General features: G+C 39.8%; 2 protein-coding genes across 3 annotated transcripts in view; one reads left to right on the plus strand and one right to left on the minus strand.

The window, feature by feature from the left end:
- Positions 1-3,282, plus strand: part of HOOK2 (hook microtubule tethering protein 2) — a 29,439-nt gene extending 26,157 nt beyond the window's left edge. For both annotated transcript variants that reach the window (XM_070937383.1, XM_070937384.1), the window contains exons 21-22: positions 1,102-1,173; positions 2,018-3,282. In XM_070937383.1, coding sequence (XP_070793484.1) covers positions 1,102-1,173; positions 2,018-2,155 — 210 coding nt within the window. In that variant the 3' untranslated portion in view covers positions 2,156-3,282. The remainder of the gene's footprint in view (positions 1-1,101; positions 1,174-2,017) is intronic.
- Positions 3,283-7,445: 4,163 nt separating this feature from the next.
- On the minus strand, positions 7,446-17,561 carry BEST2 (bestrophin 2). The gene is made up of 9 exons (XM_070934358.1): positions 17,401-17,561; positions 15,815-15,909; positions 14,766-14,999; positions 14,232-14,386; positions 13,322-13,399; positions 10,094-10,246; positions 9,400-9,480; positions 8,404-8,558; positions 7,446-8,043 (listed from the first exon to the last, which is right to left on the minus strand). Exons 1-9 carry the CDS (start codon positions 17,550-17,552, stop codon positions 7,446-7,448), a joined length of 1,701 nt encoding a protein of 566 aa, XP_070790459.1. The 5' UTR covers positions 17,553-17,561.
- Between the last annotated feature and the right edge of the window lie 3,270 nt (positions 17,562-20,831).

The raw sequence follows: 20,831 nt of genomic DNA on the forward strand, positions 1-20,831 counted from the left end.
GCTTAGTATATATACTATATACTAAGGACTTCTTCTTTAGAAACTAGTTGGACTAGGCCAAATAGCACTGTCTGGAATGATCAAGCTATTTTGATTAAGACTTTTTAAAATGCTGGCAAGAATCTGACAAAAACGTTGCTAACATTCTGTTGATAAATCAGGGTTTGGTTTGGTTTATTTGCTTTCTCAAATTTAATTGTGCTCAGGAATAAATTTAGGTTGATCAGAGTTTTTGATCGATGGGATTTTTGGAAAGCATCCTGAAAAGCTCACATTCTATGAGGCAATCACCAATCTCAAATGTTGGGACTGCCTCCCCCAACACATACACACTTGTGATCAGCAGCGCATGTGGAGCGTATAATCCCTTCTCAGTCTGCTTTGTTGGTTCTTTTGTTTTTTTTCTCTGTTTCTCATGGATTTTTTTTTCTCCTCCCCATCCTGCTGTTTTCAGAAGCCCACTTTGCATTATAACCATCCTTCTGTTGCCTTGGTATAATTTTTCCCAATCATCTTTTTTGTGAGGGATTGTTTTTATTTCCTTTTCTCCCCTTCCTGAATTGGGCTTGGTAGAATATTGTGAGAGAAAGTAACTACTGAAACTGAAGGCCAAAGTTGTGCTTTAAAGCAGGATTTTTCAAACTATCTTCCTTTGGAACCCTAAGCTGCTGCAAAAATTTGAGGGTTGCATGCGAGACTAAGGGCAAAAAGAAATTCATTTGAATGCAGTCAATTTTCTATCATTTTCCTTTTGATCAGGGGTTTGGGGAATTATTTTTTAACTGATTAAAGAATAAGTTTGAAAACCCTGCTTTGAAGGGAGTCTTCTTAAAATTGAAGATCTAATGGAATTGAATCCCTCTGCAGTTGCTGAATGAGGAGAGGTATGTAGGTGCCCTTCATCTTGTGAGTCTCACTTGATTGTACCAGAGTTAAAAGAATTTCGATCTGTTTAGGGCACACCGTTTGGGAAAGTGTTTCATAACATTTGAAGGATTTATTTTTTAAAAAGTTTATCTATAATGTTCCCAGCTGCCCTGACATTCTTTGGTATGGAAGGGATTGTATTCTGTTCTCTTTCTCTTTCTCTCATTGGATTAGTCTGATTTTGAGAAGACAAAATCTCAGCAGGAGCAAGAAGAAAAACTCATCATCACTGCCTGGTATAATATGGTGAGTTTGACCTGTGTTTGAGAAACAGCAAGAGCCTGAATGATATCTAGTAAGCAACAGACACAAAACAGTCACTGCATAGAAGCAGTTTATCCTGGCTATAGATGGAAGCTCATGTTTTCATTGATACCCAGTTTACTATCCCAGAATTTTTAGTGATCTTCTGGCCAATCCAGATTTTGCTCTTGATGAAAAATGTAAAGGAGGAAAACCTTTTGACGCTGGAGGGGCATGCAGGACATTATTAACTTGAAAGAGAACAATACATTTAGTAAGCTCAAGAGTTCTCCTAACCTCTTGATATTTCTAATAGTGTAAATTCTATGGTATATAGATGCTGGGGGGGGGGCGGGACGGGGGAGAGGGAGGGAGCAAAGAAATGACAGTGTTAGTTTGCAAGCAATAGGAAATTCTGAGAGACGAATCTTAAAATCAAAGGGAACTTGTATAATTTTTCATTTTGGGGATTTGAGCTTATGTGAAAATAAGTTTGTTTTTCTTGGTCTAAAATGAGGACTCATTGTTGGGGTCAATCTGCTGACTCTGTAAACTGCTTAGAGAGGGCTGTAAAGCACTGTGAAGCGGTATCTAAATCTAAGTACTATCGCTATTGCTATTTAATATAGATACCATGTGAACACTTAACATTTAATCGGCCCTTCTGCAGTGTAAAGGGCTTAGACATTATTACATGCTGATTCAGGTCTAGCTTTCAGCAGCACTGAATATTATTAAACATCTGGGCTATTTGATGTAATTAACATTTTCTTCAATTCAAAATAATATTAGAGAATTGTTACCTAGATGTCTGACAGTGCAAGTCAATTCTTTTCCCCTGTTACAGGGCCTAACACTGCACCAACGAGCTACAGAAAAGCGATCGTCCAATCCTCCAACAGTCCAATCCTTTTTGGCCCAGCAAAGATTGGCCACCAATACTCGTCGGGGTCACCTGAGCCGAACTCAGCCCTTGTTGCTTTGATACAGAGGAGTCGTCTTACGGATTGTGATCTGGAAAAAATGTTCAGTGCATGTGTGCTTTTGAGTTTAGCCAAAAGGGAGGGTTCAGTTTAAGCTCTTACTCTGTGCAGTGGTGTCTGTTTGGGAATTCCAGCCTCCGTCCGTATTGCTGAAAGTAATTTCCTGCTGCTCAAGAGTCCTCCTTCACTGAGCTTTTGCCTCTAAAACCAGATGAATGTGGCATGGGGCAGCCAAAGATTGGCTTTTCTCCAGCAAACCTAAACTTACCTGACTTCTTTCACTACACACTGCTGGGAGCTGTTGTAAAACAAGTCTCCTAGAGAAGTGCTCTTCACCACTACTTGGTCACTACTCCTCTTGCATTTTACACGACACTTTGTATACAAAAGGCATTTGTATAGCCTTTTAAGTGTGCCATGTTAAAAGCTTATTTCATGCTGCAGGGAGGATATTTTAAATTTCCAATAGATTGGATCTCTTTTGCTACAATGAGAATACAGGCCCATCTTGAGAATTGAATGTACAAGGGTGAGGTAATAGCTCTGAATGTGGACTTTTGATTAAGGCTTGAGCCCTATGACAACTAGTAACAGCTTCCCCTTCCATTGTGGCAGCACCTAAAGCTCCTCAGACATAGCTTTGCTTAATGGTTACCTTCCAAGAAGGGATTAGTGCAGAAAAAAAAACAAGTTGAATCTCTATAAATACTACCTAGGTACAGACTTAAAGAAAAGGGAAAGCTTGCAGTCCTGCCCATGAACCATTTGAGTGTATTCCTATAACTATACTGTTTTCACAGCAATATTTAGAGTCTGGTGCTTTTTCTTAACAAAAGAAACCTCTTGTTTTATTCTGTTAGTATGCCTTGTCTAATTTTGGATCACCCTTCCATCCTGGAAGTTGTAAGAAACTGTTTCCTTTTAAAATCTGTTCTTCAAACTTTGTTTTTATTTTTTAGTAAATATAGGTTTACTGCTGTAAATTATACATTTTGTAAAGCAATTTGTTCATCTAGGCAGGTCTCTGCCTCTTTATTTTTCTATTGGACAGAAACCTGGCATGCAGTGATGCGGGGGGGGGGGTATGTCTGTAGAATCTTTTCATTACAAATAAAGGCTCTAAAATATTCTTTGTCGTATTATTCCTCTAGTAGTGCTGACGTTCCAAAGGCTAACTACTTATATCGGAGACATAGTGGTTAGAGTGCAGTACTGCAGGCTACTTCTGCTGACTGCCGGCTGCCTGCAATTTGGCAGATCAAATCTCACCAGGCTGAAGGTTGACTCAGCCTTCCAACCTTCCAAGGTGGGTAAAATGAGGACCCAGATTGTTGGGGGCAATATGCTGACTCTGTAAACCGTTTAGAGAGGGCTGTAAAGCACTGTGAAGCGGTATATAAATCTAAGTGCTAGTGCTAAGTCAGTGGTAAAATGCACTTAATTTACCTTCGCTACTGGATCGCAAATGTGAGCGTGCACACCTCCACACATGCACAGAGCCTTCTGTGCATGCACAGAGGGTAAAAAACGGGACGTGATGACATCTGGGCAGATCGCATGAGCCAGATAGATCCAGCTGGATTTCACCGCTGTGCTAAGTGCTATCATGCCTTAGGCATTATTTTAAAATTAAACTATTGTCTTCCAATGTAAAATAAACAAATGGTATATATTCCTTTGGTCTGCAAAGGGCATCTTTGGGGGAGGGGATCTAAGGTCATGTATTAACATCATATACATTCCAAGATAGGACCCTTTTTTTCTTTTTATTGCCATTTACACAACCATTATTGCTGCCACATAGTCACTAGTATTTTTTTGTTCTGAGCATAGTATTTTCAACTGAGAAGCAACCAGAAAAATCTCTTAAGGAACTTCATGAACTATTTTTAGAAGCAGCGTGGCTTTCCAAGGCATCCAGTGTTGTAAAAAAACCACCTCTCAACATTAACTCTTAGTTAAGAGAATGCTAACTCTCTTCATAAGGAGAATTACCATAAAATCATAACAGTAGTACTTCCTACTGCAGAATATTTGACTTAAATATTGGATAGAGCAGAGTTATCCAAATGTTCTAGTTTTCCACCCAGCAGCAGAGAAGGGACAGTTCAGAGTGAATGATGGGCAAGTGCACGCACATAGCTCCATTTGCATGAGCAGTGGACATGCACACCCGCTGCTTGCACAACTGAAGATGCACAACTGAAGATATATCCTCTCACCCACCACTTCTGCGGCCTGGTTCCGAATGGCTCAAGGGCCAGTAGTGGGCTGCCACCCAGGGGTTGGGGACGCCTGTGGTAGAGTACTGAATATTTTGAGAGGTGCTTCTGAAATTATGTAAAAAAAATATTTGTTTCAATATAGTAAATTATTGACATACAGTAATAGGGAAAATGAGAATTCTTCCTGCCTTTGAGACAGGATTTGAATAAAGACATCTGTCTGCTTTAAGGGAAACTGTCCTGAAGAATTCTACCTTCTCTAGAACACTGCAGCACTCTGACAACTAGACAGCTCAGAGGATATATGAAAGATTAAAACAAGCACAGTGTGTTACCATCTAGAACAGGGGTGTCAAACCCGCGTCATGTCATCGTCACATGATGTATCGTGACTTTTTTCCCCTTCGCTAAACTGGGCGTGGCCGTGGCCAGCCATGACGCATCCAGTCCACAGGCTGTGAGTTTGACAGCCCTATTCTAGGAGTCTCAAATCTTTATCGTCCTATAATAACTGGACTCTCAGCTTTCTTTCAAACGAGAAATTTTTTTTAAACAAATTCAGTATGTTGCATCCCTTTGCCTAATCTGAGAAGTAAGACCTGCTTTAATAAACTTGATAATATTAATACAGTCTGTTTTTCAAGCTTTCTGGGCTATGTACAAACCGCAAATATTTTACAAAGTTGTCTAGCTTTGAAGTGAAAAGTGCAACTAGCATTAACAATCTTCCATCTTTTCTATCAAGTTTGGTTATAAAGATTATACACCAGTGTTTGTGACACAACAAACTGCCCGAAGCCTAGAACATCTGCCCAAACTGAAAGAGCACCAAACTGGTGTTTTGACAACTCAGCGGTGCCATTCAACTCTTTCCAGTGATACATCAAATTTGAAATGTTTTGCTTAGCAGTAGTTAATACTTAATAGTTAGATGTATAGTACATGGCATAAGATTCATATATAGTGCTTTCATTTCTTTCCTTTCTATCATGGAACTAACAGTCCTATAGACAAGGTTCTAGTATGCTTTCCTGGTTGGTTTCAGCAAGATTACTGAATGATGTCCCTTTACTTTTTTGACCACAATAAGCAAAGCAAATCAGTGTGTTCTTGCTGTTGTTTGCACCAATACAAATCAAGTCAATTTTTAGCTTTGTGCTAAATTAGGCTATCCCTAGTTGCGTAGATTTTCTTAAATGAAATTAATCATCACAATGCTCCATTATTAAAAGTGTTCAGGTTCAGTGTTCATATGCTATAGCTCAGGAGCCCCCAACCACTGGTCCACAGACTGGCACAGGTCCGTGACCTGTTGGGAACCAGGCTGCACAAGCGGTGGATACACACACACAAAATCATCCCCTCCCCCCCTTGCCACTGCTTATCTGCGAAGTGGAAAAGGTTGGGGACTGCTGCTATAGCTGACTTGGATATAAATGACGTACTCCAGTATGAGGATATAGTTTTAAAATTCAAGGGTTCTTAAAATCAATTTTTATTTTATTCGCTATTCCAGTGTTTAGGCATGATCAAGCTGTATATTTAATTCAACATTTATTTCTTCAAGAAACAATGCTAAATCTGTGAAAATAGGAAAAGCACCTAAGCCTGATGAGTATTCTTATACTTGTGAATAAGGCAGGGGTGAAATCCAGCAGGTTCTGACAGGTTCTGGAGAACCGGTAGCGGAAATTTTGAGTAGTTTGGAGAACCGGCAAATACCACCTCTGGCTGGCCCCAGAGTGGGGTGGGGAATGGAGATTTTGTAATATCCTTCCCCCAGGAGTGGGGAGGGAATGGGGATTTTGCAGTATCCTTCCCCTGCCATGCCCACCAGGCAACGCCCACAGAACCGGTAGTAAGTAGTAACCAGTAGTACTGGAATAAGGCCTCTATTGACAATTGTATTGCACCAGGACTACTAGAGCAGCAACTGGGCCGCACAAACAAGTGACGCCCCATCCACGGGATGCAGGCAGCATGCTAAACCACACACCCCTCAAATCCGTGGAAAAACTTTATCCACAGAACTGGTCACTAGTCCCTGGGCCACTGTAGTAGAGGTTTATAATGAGACCTCTTAAAGTCTAGTTTTCCTGCCGCCTCCTGTAAGTTTTATGTAAACCTTATAAAGGCTAGTAGAGACCCTAATTATGCAGGTTATTACCTGATGCTAAAGTAATGAAAGTGCCTCTGACATGAACAATACAAACACTGCATCCCTGCCATTCTTCCTGTGCTTTCCAGAGGCCGGAATAATATTAAAAAATGACAACCATTTGGCAGAATGAAGTTACTCACTACTTCGTTAAAGGTGCAAGGAATGACGATAAGATTTAAAGTATTCAAAACTCTCAATGTTTTACAAACATTTACAAATATTTAATAAAACATAAAAGCATAAGCTTTAAATCAGTTGACTGTATATACTTGTGAAAGAAAAAGGTGCCATACAATTCATTTACACCTCTTGGCTTTTTCCTTCTTAGTTCATATTGAGGAGAAAAATAAGAAAGATTTCAGCAACACTGCAAAGCAGTATGATACTCGTATCTACTCTATGTTCGTATGTAATCTATGAAGTTAAAAGCAAGGTTTAAAACTAGCATGTTCTTTGGTAGGAACAGAGTATTTGCAATAGCAATAGCACTTAGACTTATATACTGCTTCCTAGTGCTTTTACAGCCCTGTTTAAGCGGTTTACAGAGTCAGCGTATTGCCCCCAACAATCTGGGTCCTCATTTTACCCACCTCAGAAGGATGGAAGGCTGAGTCAACCTTGAGCCTGGTGAGATTCGATCTGCCAAACTGCAACTAGCAGTCAGCTGAAGTAGCCTGCAGTACTGCATTCTAACCACTGTGCCACCTCGGCTCTTCTTAATGAAATTAAGAGCGTCTGCACAACATCTCTTAAAATTCCCCCAAGTCCCTGCTACAAAGGTGGTTTTTATAAAAGTGTGTTCAGTTCTGCTGGTCCCTCCTTTCAGGGCCTTCTTCCAATAAGATCGCCATAACAAGATGTCCCAGGGAGTAAGTCCATCTCACCTGTGCATACCCAATAACTGACTCATGGCGTATTTTCCTCCTCAATGGGGCTCTGCAGCCATGGGGGATAGCTGACCCCTTTGCTTGGCACCTCCTTTGGGTTGTGAAGGAAGGAAGTGTCTGAAGAGTCATGTTCTAGGAGAGGCCAGGACAAAACATTTGTATTAACTGATGTATCCACAAGAGGCTCTGGATCATGGGGGGTAGCTGTAACATTTTCCTGGTCCAAAGCGCTCTGAGGAAGTTCACCCAGCTCAACAATGTGAGACTCAGGAAGAACGCTGTATGCTTCCTTTCCTGGGCTGCTGGTATCATGGCCAGAGTCTCCCGCCCCTTCAGGGATGAAAGGAATGCTGTTACTGCGCATCTGCTGACTGGCAGGTGGGGTACACGTGCAGTCAATGGCCTGCATGTCCTGACAAAGGCAGCTGTAGGTGGTTGATGGTTCTGAAACACAGCTGTTCTTGCGCTTCAGCAGAGAGAGACGGCGTCCAAAACCTCCTGAGGTAGGAGCTGTAGACAGCAGTCGGTTCAAGAGGTGGGCAGGCACATGTCGGCTCTGTTCAAGGCCCTCGGCAATCTCCTCCAGAGGCTGGAACTGCATATCCTCTTTGGCCAGTCTGGAAAGCGAGGACAAGCGGTTGAAAGAATTTGCGCCACCATTTTGCACTATCCGTAGATACTTCCATTACTAGAAAGTGACTTACTAGTCACTAGTCACTAGTACTTCCATTACTAGAAAGGGCTTCCCTCAAGTGGGAAATGCACAGTCATCATGCTTGTACAATTACAGTCTCACCAATGGGGAGCTTCACACACACTGGGAAAAGATTGTTGATCAATCCCAAATGAGGAAAACCTAAAAGATTCATTCCCTTGTGATCCCCCTTGTTTCTTCACCAGTTAATCATTTATTATTATTATTATTATTATTATTACTACTAATTTTTGCACCGCACAAAGAATAAAGAAATCCTTACGTCACATCAAAAGTGGAGCCTTGGAATGACGGCTGTTGCAACAGAAAAACTGTAGCTGCCGTATAGGGGGCTCGTGGGTTTGAGGCATCCCAATATCTATCCTTCTCCAGGAGAGGCAGATCTCCATACATTTCATCCACAGCCATCATGGAGACCTTCAGAAGAAAACCGAAGGTGAAGAATACCTTTTGCAGGCAGACAATACTGGTTGCAGGCAGACAATACTGGTGTTTGCCTGTCTCTTTGTCAATATGTATGTAGGATATCTATGTATTGGGGTAGGGAGGGATGAGAATCTCAGCTGTTGGGCAGGGGACAGGTTTACAACTATTGGATCATGCAAAAATTCATCTTGATTGAAAACTGCTTTGCTGTTGTGGCTTGCCAGCAGCCAGCAGAGCTGGCAGCAGATTTGGACAGTGAGAGGTTGGGGAGGAACATGGACCAGTCCTGGAGTCTGGGAAAGGCTCTGATGTGGGCTATGCATCGGAGGTAGAGAGGGGGCCAGGGCCGGATGCCAGTTATCAGCTGCCTTCAGAGTCAGACATCAGTGAGGCAGACAAACAGTTGGACCCTTTTCCCAGTGTGCGCATGCACAGAGTTGCCAGACGAAGAGAACAGCTAAAGAACAAGGGTCAACTTGGGAGTAAGGCCATGGGTGGATGATGAATGGCCCCTCCCAGAGGGAATAAAAGGAGAGAAAGAGGAGTGGCATTTGCACGAGACAATTAGTTCACTTAATTGGTTTGTGACTCTCCGTGACTCTTTGCCAAGTTTTGAAGATATCTGCCTGGCAGCTCTCTAAGCCAGATAAGATCTGTGACTGTAAATTCTCCCTTGAAAGACTTTGCTGAAAGTGAATAAGAGGAATTCACTTGTTTGTTTAATAAAAGGGGTTTTGCTGGGACCAGGATTCTGCTTTGTGATTTTTGGGGAAGTCTAAGTCAGAACATTTGCCGATCCTTAGCAAAAGAGGAGAGAGAGGTTGGGGGTTACCTGGAAGTTCCTGTCGATCAATAAATTGGTTTCAAAGTCATCATCATCCTCTCCAAAAGGGTTGATGAGTTGCTCAGCCACCTGCAAAGATCCACAATGAGGAAAGATAGCTCCTTAGTCTGTGTCTTGTACAGAGCCTCCCAATCTTCTGCCAAGTATACAAATAGATGGAGGAAGGAAGCTAAATCTCTTTTTCCTCTGCCCCAAATCGGATTCCCTGGCCTAGCCCTGAGCAATTCTTTACAGCAGCTTTCCAAGATAAGGGATTCCAGTCATTCCCTCCTAACATTAGCATTAGCCATATTGGCTCTCAATACAGTAATTAATAGTGAAAGGACTGGTTGGGAGCCACAGCAGTTGGAGATAATGCGAACTTTTGTCCCAAAGGAGCTTTTTCCAAAAGGCAGCTGGACTTTATTTTTTTTACTTTCACTTCTCATCCACAAAGCATCCAAGAATTGAAGAAGCTTCTTGGATGAGAAACCAAATGTTTTCCAAAAAAAAAAACCAAACCCAAGAAAGTCCAATTGCCTTTTGGAAAAAGCACCTTTGGGACAACCATGACCTGGATGATTGAGAATCTCCTTAGACAAAAACTCCCGTTCGACACATCCGGGCAAGAACTGCTTGAGGAAAGTGATGTAGGAAATGCTCCAGCAGCCACTGCAAATTAATCAGCTCCATTCTGCCCTACCTTGAGCCATCCAAAGTAGAAGAAAAACTGAAGCAGGGTGAAAACAGGAATCCACAGGTCTAGGTCATGTCCTTCATAACCTTGGGCTGGATCGAGGAACTGCCTTCCAATTAGACAAGAAAAGAAGAAGCTGTATACAGCTATGGTAACCACCTATCAGAGCAAAAGAGAAAAGGAAAATGAAAAGGTGGAGAGCTACTTTGCTCAGATTAAAGGGTTTTTTTATTACAATAATTACTTAGGATGCAATTTAGAGTACAGCTTGCTTAATTAAGACTCTTTTTAGGTCAATGTTAATAGAAGAAATTATGATGGTTCTAATTTACAGATTATACATTTAATTCCATGATAATTTAAAAATCCTAAAATAATTTACCATTCCCTATTTAGTTTCCAGTGGAAATTAGGTCTGCATCTCATGTAACACTGAAAAATAGAACAGTAAAAGTTTTTTCCCACTTGTTATTCACCAATAATGTATGCAGAAAGGCACTGATAGCTAACTTAAGTATCATTAATTGCTTTTATATCATCCTGAGTACATTTTGTAAGGCAGGGATTGCAAATAAACAGTTAAAGTACGGCTATTCTAAAGTAAACTAAATATCCTGAATTACTAGGTTATAAAGGACAGTATTGTAACTCTGTAGATAAGATGTTAAATTGCTGGGTGTAATTGCTGCCAGTAGGCAGACCAAAATTAAGTGTCTCAATAAACATACCAGAGAGAGAACTGTCAGCCCTAAGGGAACCTCTGCTCTGCTAGAGTTATTGTGCACCCAAGTACTCTGACAGACAGTATATATTGTCCATAGAATTCATGACAAGCTTGTTGTTTCACATCTTAAAGTATGAGAGTTTTAAAGTGTTCTAAATGTACCAGCTTTGCTCTATGGGCAATTTTAGTTGTGGCTTTAGTGGCTTTCTGGTTTTAGACTTTGTATACTATCTTTCAAGACAAAAGCTTACTAAGGCAGTTACATCAAATAAAATAAAAATAAAAATAAAAATATACTACATTACATATGCAATCATTGTGTCAATAACCCACAATTCAAAATTGACTGAACTTAAAGTGCTCAATATTTAAAATAACAGCAACATACTAATTATGCTTGAAATAATGGTAATGATTTTGACTACCCAAGAATAAGCTTGGGTATTTGAACTAATAAAATCAAGGCCAGAATTGAAAATTTGTCAAAATGATTCAACATAAGAAGAAAAAACAGTGGATCATATACTCAGCTCATACAAGATCACACAAATTGATTATAAATTCAACATAACATATTCATGAAAATGATTCATGGAGCTTCTATAAAAATTACCATGTACCAATAATGAAAAATTGGTGGGAACATAAAGTTGAAAATGTAATAAAAATGGGCAGGTTAAAATATTGTGAGATTTCCAAATACAGAGTCTTGGCTCATAACACATCAGATATAACTATGGTTGAAAAGAAGAAAAGAATGTGTGGATAACTGTTGAAGCAATACCAAGGGATAGTAGAATAGAAGACAAAGAAACAAGATTTGAAAATTAAAATTGAAACTGACTTTGATGGTCCCAGTGATTATCAGCACACAACCACCCTAGTGATTATCAGCATACCAAAAAATCTTGGACGGCACTTAGAAAATGTGTGTGTTGACAACATTTCCATTAGTCAATTGAAAAAGACCACACTGCTTGGATCCATATATATATTACATAATATACTACAAGATCCTAGATTTTTGGGGAGACCTCAATGCATATGAAAGTCAACACAGCTAAAGAACCAGCAGCTATGATTTGACATTGATATGAACATATAATAATATATTAAACAATAATGTATGTGTTAAAAGGGTCCTTGCAGGTCATTCGTTCATCCCTCTGTTGCAACCAAGAAATTCTCACCCAGGCATTCTCTTCATTCATTCATTCATTCATTCATTCATTCATTCATTCATTCATTCATTCATTCATTCCTCTGTTCCAACCAGGATTCCCCCAATTCTCCTCTCTCAAGCTCCCCTTGAGCTTCTCTTTTACAAGCTCACTATTCCTGGCTCCAGTAACTGTTGTTCATGGGACTTGCTTTCTAGACATTTTATCATTCAGGTAACTTTCCTCTGAATATGCTCCAATTTATCCGTATCCCTTTTAAAGTATAGTATCAGCTCTTAACACAGAACTCCAAATGCAGTCTAAGCAGCACACAATACCAGGGAACTGTTGTTTCCTATGATTTGGGCACAGCACATTGTTTTTTTAGCTGCTACATAAAAGTTACTGGTCATGTTCAAACACTGGGGTACTCTTATAGCTAAATTCTTCTTTTGTGCACAGTTGTCAATTTGAGTTTCCCCAGTCTTATATCCATGATATAGTTTTCATTATCCTAATTAACACAGTTGTACATTACCCTGTTGAGATCATTTTTGTGATTTTGTTCTCTAAGATATTAGCCAATTATTTTAGCTTGGTGTCATTTGCAAAATTTACAAGCATCCTTTCCATCCTATTCTTCAGATCACATTTTTGAATAGAACTGAGCTGATGACAGAGTTCTGGGGATGCTCCTTAATACTTCCCTTCAGAATGACACAGAATCATTCACAAACGCTATTTGGTATAGCTGTCAGTCAGTTAAACCTCAATGCTGTGTACAAAATATATTTGTGTGGAACAGAATTCTATAGCGATTCCATCTCTGTTGTTCATTAATCTGATAGTTTTTTTCTGATAGTCTTTCAAAGTATACATTGCCGAAGATACTGATACTGTTTTCCCAGATATAGACTACAACTCCCAGAATTCGCAATCAATGATCATAAATATTGGGAATTCTCAACATTCTGGTCCCAATATATCATGGGACCATTAGAAAGAGGGAGTAGAAGAATTATTTTTTTGCCATCTACTGATTTTCTCGTAAAAATGCAATCCTTTGCATTTATAAGAATGTTCTTTCAAACTGCTCTCTGAAACCTGGACAAATAACCGGTTGCATAGGGCACAGATGTGCGATAGTCTAGAGAGCCACAAAACAGAATTGTTAGATGTAAGAGTTGATAAACCTCCCCATCACCAGTTTTCTCTTAAGTCTGGTCATAATCCTTTAATCTGTTCTAAACAAGAGAAAAAGGACACACAAACCAGAAAAGCCAACAATAGGATATGCTTAAACATTCACCAGTGAAATAACATTTGTGTACTCAGAGTCCGACAGCTTACCTGAGTGTATACTAATGGTACACTGATCCAGTCATAATGGTAAAGCATGCTGCAGTTGCCACGAAAATGATTCAGTTCCTGGAGGGAAAATTCAATCATCACTGCTTGTGTGAGGCGTGAGAACTTTCTACAACTACATATAGCTTTCTACAATGCCTTCAGGTATATGTATAGCTTTACTCAAATCAATAAGTGAAAGTGACTTTTTTCTGGATTGAGGCAGAGAAATGTGATTTTGCTGATTCTCCTGGACTTCTCAGTGACTTCTGATAAAAATTGGCCATTTATAGTATCTTCTTTTTGGACATTTGGTGCTTCAGTAGTTGCATCACCTAGCTCTGGAAAGTAGTGTTAAGGTACTGTTCAGTAGTCTCATGGTAGATACATTGTAGATGTTGGGAAATTGCAAGCTAGGCTGGAAGGAAAGGTCAAGAGAGGACCTAGCTTTGTCAAATGCTTATTTGGATATTTATATGGGTATAAATGAATTATATCCATAACACTATCACAATCCAATAAGGAAGATGTAATAAAATTAAATATTACAGGAGTAACTTTAACAAATCCATAATTTCTGCTGATTAGCACATTGTTTTCAAGGTTCTTACAAAGTTACCTTTTTATAATCTACTCTATAGTTTTCCCAAGTACTAAGATTATACAGCCTTAGAATTTACAGTAAATAGCCTTCCTAGCTTTTGGTTCATTTAAAAACCTAATTGGAACCTGGATACAAAATCGAATATTTTGGGCATGGGGGGGCAGGGGCAGGGATTTTTGCTACCGGTTCTCCGAACTGCCCGCCGCCATCGCTACCTACTCGCCCGAGCCGGTCTGAACCGGGAGCATTTCACCCCTGTATTAAACTAGTTTAAGTTTATAACTCTAATGCTAAGATTCCGAACCTCACCTCCATGAGCAACTTGAAAGCACAGTTGTCACGTATGCGGCCTTCTTTACGGGCCTGTGCAGCTAAATTGGTAAACCAAATGCAGGGGACCCAGTATCGATTGTATGAAGAGTTGAGATTTTCAAATTTCTTGCGTTCCTCACGAGTCATGAATCCTTGAAGCAGATGCAAAGAAGCAGGTGTTTATATACAATGCCACTCATGCGATTGGTGAAATTCTTTAGGAGACACAATAGCACGTTCTCATGCAGACTTTCATAGCCTAAGGTATTCAGGATGTGTTGGTCTATAATATTATTGTCTCCATTGGCTCTATCAATAATGGCTACTGGTCACGTAGCCCAATATATCTGGATTGTACGAGACTGGATAAAACTGAAAATTTGCATTACAATGGCATTTACCAGGCAGCACCTTCCAAATTAAAGGCTGTCCTAAATAGTGCTTACTTTGACTTTCTACATTTTTTTAGAATGTTCCCACGTAATCACTTCAAAAGTCAACAAGAAGATGGGCCTCTAGTGCTACACTTACCTGCTTCCACCACATGGTCCATGGTGGGAAAGCGCTTGAACACAGCAATGCTGACTGAGCGCAAGATCAAGACTGCTGACAGATTGCAATAGCGCATGAGTGTCCGTCGATAAAGCCGTCCCTTCTCATCTACACCATGGACGTTTCCAGAGATGGCACACATCAAGCGATCTGGCTTTGGCATACTGGTGTACTGGCTCCACCAGCGGTTTACTACCAGCGTTACATAGAAGCCTGAGTAAATCCAAGAGAGAGAAAATTATTTATTCATTTATTAAAACTATATTCTGCCTTTCTTCCCAAATTACATTAGAATATGACTTCCACAATCCAAATCTCATTGGGGGTAGGATTATTTTGTTATAAAACCGAAAACAGGTCCTGAAAGCCAAAACTCAGCTATACAAACATGTAAACAATGAATTATAACAAATGTATTATAACAAAATGTGTGAAGTGTTTTTTATTCAGTTTTTTAGCCACTGCATTTTATTTGTATTCCACATTGCTTATTTCTCTTTTCAAATAGTCCATTCAGCATTTCATGCCCACTTACCATTCTCGGCTTTTACTTCTAGATCCCATCCCTTTACAAGTTTTTATTTGTAATTCTTTTTACTCCTTTTACTCATTAGGAATGCAATTCTTATAGTTCCATAAGAATCAGTATTCTGCAATAAAAGTTATTGCTAATGTACATTTCTCTGATGCTCTGTGTTTTTCGCTGAATATTGAGCAAAGGCCAAGATTTTGAAATTAAGGAAATTCCAATATCTTGGCTTTGAGGTTTTACTTTTTGCTTTTAGAAACAATTGACAACTTGTAATTTGCTTAACAACCAGCATCCTTTATTTGTGCTAGTCCCTTGGCAGAATGGGGAAATGAAGGAGGGAGGTTCATATCTGACCCAAAAACAAGAGAGTTGGGGAGATTAATATGTAAAAAAAAAAATCACTGCATTTTGCCCATCATCTTTGAGGGCAGATGAGTAGGGAAAGAGTTGGAATGGAAATAGCAAGAGGGGGAGGTTGGGAAATGAAGCATCTCACCCAAAACAAAGGCGATAGGGATGAGATTGGCATACTTGTTGCAATAAATGACCACCTTTTCGAAAATCCGTTTCTGATCTTCTTTTAAGACATACCTAGAAATAGAAAGAAGAAATATTAAACAAAATTATTATTTGGCAGTGACTGGCTTCCATGGGCTTGGATTGAAAATTGGGATAATTGAAGGAACCATGAATCCACCATAAGACGTCATGAGAGACTGCTTTTACACGTTTCTTAATTATCTACATTTGGCTTATTCACGTTTCAACTTCAACACAGCTCAGCCAGGAAGAGAAATACAGACATATTCACCCAGTGCCCCACTCTTTTGTTTAAATAGGCTATAACTGACACAAGTAATTTCATGAACCAGGTTAATTACCCTGTTGTTGAAAAGGGGCAACACCTTATTTACACGTAGCCTCATCACTTATTTTATGTCACAACTGGGCCAATAACTGAGCCAAGGTTAAATAGCAAACTTAGAATTATTTTAACAGTATACATCCTCGTGCCAAAGTACACTTTCCAGAATGAACAATGTCCTTGTAAATTTAGTATGGTATGGTATACAGGTGGTCCTCGATTTACAACAGTTCATTTAGTGACTGTTCGAAGTTACAACAGCACTGAAAAAGGTGGCTTAGGACCATTTTTAATACTTACAATCATTGCACCATCCCTATGGTCATGTGATCAAATTTGGATGCTTGGTTCATATTTATGATGGTCGCAGTGTCCCTGTTCTGATCTAAGCTTCCTTTATTTTCTTTGACATGCTGCCAAAGACCTAATTGGCAATATCTTGGCAAGGCCACACGGAAATACAGAGTCAAAAACGGAGCTTCAAAGTACAACCGACACCATCCACAACGTTGCTTCCTGCAAAGGCCCACGTGCCTTTGCTCTTCTTTTATGTCTTATGGGAGGGGCCAATCATCTCCAAGCCTTACTCCCAAGTCGTCCCTTTTGTTTTAACTGTTCTTGCCTTCTGGCAGCTCTGTGCATGTGTGAACTAGGAACAGGCTCTCCCTGTTCCTCTGCCTTTCTGATGTCCAACTCTGGAGGCTCCGGAGTCAGCACATAACTCCCAAATGGCTCTGGCCCCATCTCTGCCTCTGACACAGAGCCCTCATCCGAGCCTTCCCCAGACTCCAGGACTGGCCCATATTCCTCCCCAGCCTCCTCACTATCTGACTCTGCTGCCAGCTCCACAGGCTGCTGGCAAACCACAACAGTCCCAGGGTCCTATGATCCCATTTTGTGACCTTCTCACAAGCAAACTCAATGGGGAAGCCAGATCCATTTAACAACCGGATTATTAATTTAACAGCTGCAATGATTCACTTAACAACTGTGGCAAGAAAAGTTGTAAAATGGGGGAAAACTCACTTAACAAATGTCTCAATTAGCAACATAAATTTTGGAGTCAATTATAATCATAAGTTGAGGACCACCTGAAGTAATTCTTCAAATTAGAAAAGGAATTTCATAAAATCTGAGCTTGCAGGTGGAATATTAATAACAGCCCAAAGTTCTGGGAAAACAGGAGGGAAAGGATGCCTACTGATACCCTGATTTACCGATACGTAAGGCTTAGTCCCAAATAGGAAACCGAGAAGACCAGGAACTCCTTGTACAGCAGCTTATAGATGCTCCCACGCCATAGGCTCAGCAGCTTGTAGAAGCCCCCAAAGCGGGCATTGGCCACCCGAGCTGTATATGTAACAGTCATGCTAGGCAGAAAGAGGCTCAGTGCACCTGCAATTGAAGGAGACACAGAATTAGATCTTAGTACATGCAAACTTCTCATGCAGATCACCTTCTCAGTTTCTCACAAGAGGACTTACAGTGAAGAAGAAAAGGTTAGGTTCTTTCAGAGCCTTTCATTCCTTTTGGACAGAGCAGCAACCTCACCTTTGAGAACTTAAGTTGCCTTCCCCAACCTGACGCCCTCCAGATTGGTTCCTTTTGGCTCGGCACTTTCCCAAGGCAAGGAGAAAACCCTGCGGGAATTCCTTGCAAGTCCTACTGAAAAACTCTGAGGATGCTCTGGTGAGAACACTCCCTTGACTTTCAAGTGGGTGTGTTTGTAAAAGAGCTTTCCTTGCCTCAGCCCCTGTCAAAAGTGTTTTTCCTTTGGAAAAAGTGATAGTTATGAACAGGGAGTAGCATCACTGAGGAGGAGTTATTACAACATCCAAACTGATAATTGTCATGGAAGGAAGAATACTTTTTACAATGGGGAGATTAAAAAAAAAACCCTCCCTTTTACAAAACTGCTGATTTTAACTGGGTCAGAGAGTCAGGCCCTCAAGCCATTATTCCACAGTAATTCAGCTATCAACTAAAAAGAATAGCCCTGATTTGCATCTTCCTTTCTTCTTTTATGTTCTCTACAATGGCACAGAGAAATTAGTTTCCCCCTTGCAACCAAGGGTGTTCCTAGGACAATACCTAGCAAATCAAAAGACAAGGAAGGATTCTATTTTTTTTCCTTTTTAAAATAAGACTAAACATTTAAATATGGCAGGAAAAGACAAGATTGCAAGTGGAAGATAACATTATCTGAACACTGAAATGATAATGTAAAGTTGTACCAGCATTTGCAAAAGATTGTATAACACCTGGTACATACAACACCTTAGGCTAAGATGTAGTTGGCTACTTTATGATTCAGGGTTAATTCAATAAACTGCAATTTGGATTAGTCCCTTATGTGAGCACATCCTAGAAAATGTCCTCTGGAACCACAGTTATTTGTTATAACAGACAGACAAAATCAGGAAAGGCTTTATGTTTTTTTTTTTTTTATTTGATTTATATGCCGCCCTTCTCCGGAGACTCAGGGCGGCTTACAGTGCGTTAAGCAATAGCCTTCATACTTTTGTATATTTATACAAAGTCAGCTTATTGCCCCCACAAACTGGGTCCTCATTTAACCTACCTTAGAAAGGATGGAAGGCTGAGTCAACCTTGAGCCTTGGAGAGATTCGAACCAGCAGTAAATTGCAGGCAGCTGTGTTATTAACAGGGTGCTTTAAACCACTGTAGTACCAAGGCTCTTATGTTCATCTTAAAGATTTTTTAAAAAATATATTTTAAAATTTATATTCAAAAAGCCATTGTTGATCAAATTTTGCTGTGTGTAAAATTGGAGTTAATAATGTTAATAAGGTTACATGTTCAGGTTGGCATCACTTAATGAATACAATGGGGACAGGCAACACCATATTCACATGCTCATCATCGGGGAGGGAAAAAGTTTTTTATAAAATCGAAGGTAGAATTGTGAGAGAAAGAAAGCAGCGCTTCCTTTGCCAACTTAAATTACTCATTTCTAACATTGCTTCACATTTAGTATGAGTTACAATAATGTAAATAAACACCTGATGATAGAAGGTGGTACCTTTTGACCTACTAAAGATTCTACAAAGAACAGCAGGCATATCAGTCTTGCTCTACCAGTTTAATGCTGGAATGGCCGCTGCTTTGAATTTAAACAATCCTCACTGAAATAGCTTAGAAGATTTCAACATCAGACATTACTGTTAAAAGTAAGTACATAATATCTAATAAAGTATTATTCATTTTCCATGCATCAAATGTGGGTCTGACATTTTTTAAAAGTTTGCATGATTATTCTAAGCTTTATAGTTTTTTATGCCTTAGTTAAATAGCACATATCTAAGCCTTATTAGATACAATTGTCAACAATCTTATATTGCTGCATAACATGCCGCCTTCTCCTACATATTCTTTGTGGTTTTCACTTTATTGAATACTGCATGATGTGCTTCCCAAGGCAGAAGCACATCTTCTTATGCCATCATGTGTATTGCTGGTGCTGCACACATCGTAAATCATCATACTATTAAAAAGATGTTGAGACTCTGGAAAAAGTGCAGAGAAGAGCAACAAAGTTGGCTAGGGGGCTGGAGGCTAAAACATATAAAGAACAGTTGCAGGAATTGTCTAGTCTAGTGAAAAGAAGGACTAGGGATGACATGATAGCAGTGTTTCAATATTTGAGGGGCTGACACAAAGAAGAGGAGTCAACCTATTTTCCAAAGCACCAGAAGGCAAGACAAGAAAAATGGATAGAAACTAATCAAGGAGAGAAGCTGCCTAGAACTAAGGAGGAATTTAACAGTGAGAACAATTAACCAGTGGAACAAAATGCCTTCAGAAGTTGTGGGTGCTCCATCACTGGAGGTTTTTAAGAAGAGAACGGACAGCCACTTGCCTGAAATGGTATAGGGTCTTCTGCTTGAGAAGGGGCTTGGACTAGAAGGTTAGACTAAAAGACTTCCAAGTTCCCTTCCAACTATGTTATTCTGTTATAAACTTAATTCTGGAAAAATAGCTGTGTGCCCGTTTGAATGTGATATTGCTTTATTTATGGTAATTTGAAATCAAACGATGCTATGAGGGATTACTTTCTGCACCATCCTTGTGTTGGAATAGGTTGTCTTATTTCATTTTAAACCTTCTTTTACCTGTAGTGATTGCCTCTTTCCCCCTTTTCTTCCCAACCATCCTATGAAGTAGGCAAGTTAGGCTGAGAAACAATGACTGAACCAATGACCATCACTTCTTGAATCTGGTTCCACATCTCTATAATGCTAAGCTTGGCCCTCCCACAACTGAACAGCATTCTCTCCCTACAGGAATTGTTAGCCTAGCATTTCCTATTGGTATCCTTCTCGTGTGCAAGAGAAAGGAGGGCTGCCATTCCCCAAATAAATTCTTTGGATAATGGGCAAATGTGACAGTAAATACAGAATTCAAACACAGTCATTTTAATAAGTATTATAATCAAATCACAGTTTAATAAAGGTCCCATGATGGAAAAGAATATGCAGTTTTCTCACGATTAATACATAAATATTCAAAAGAATAAAAGCCAGTCCTTTGCAAGCTATAGGCTATATACAATAACAAGAAGAGAAGTAAAACAAAACCTGCAAGGATTCCCATAACACTCCTTTGTTGGACTGGGACAACCTTGCCA

Source organism: Pituophis catenifer, unplaced genomic scaffold (genome assembly GCF_029215685.1).
Source record: "Pituophis catenifer annectens isolate HBS135680 unplaced genomic scaffold, rPitCat1.0.hap2 SCAF_2, whole genome shotgun sequence".
Classification (NCBI taxonomy): domain Eukaryota; kingdom Metazoa; phylum Chordata; class Lepidosauria; order Squamata; family Colubridae; genus Pituophis; species Pituophis catenifer.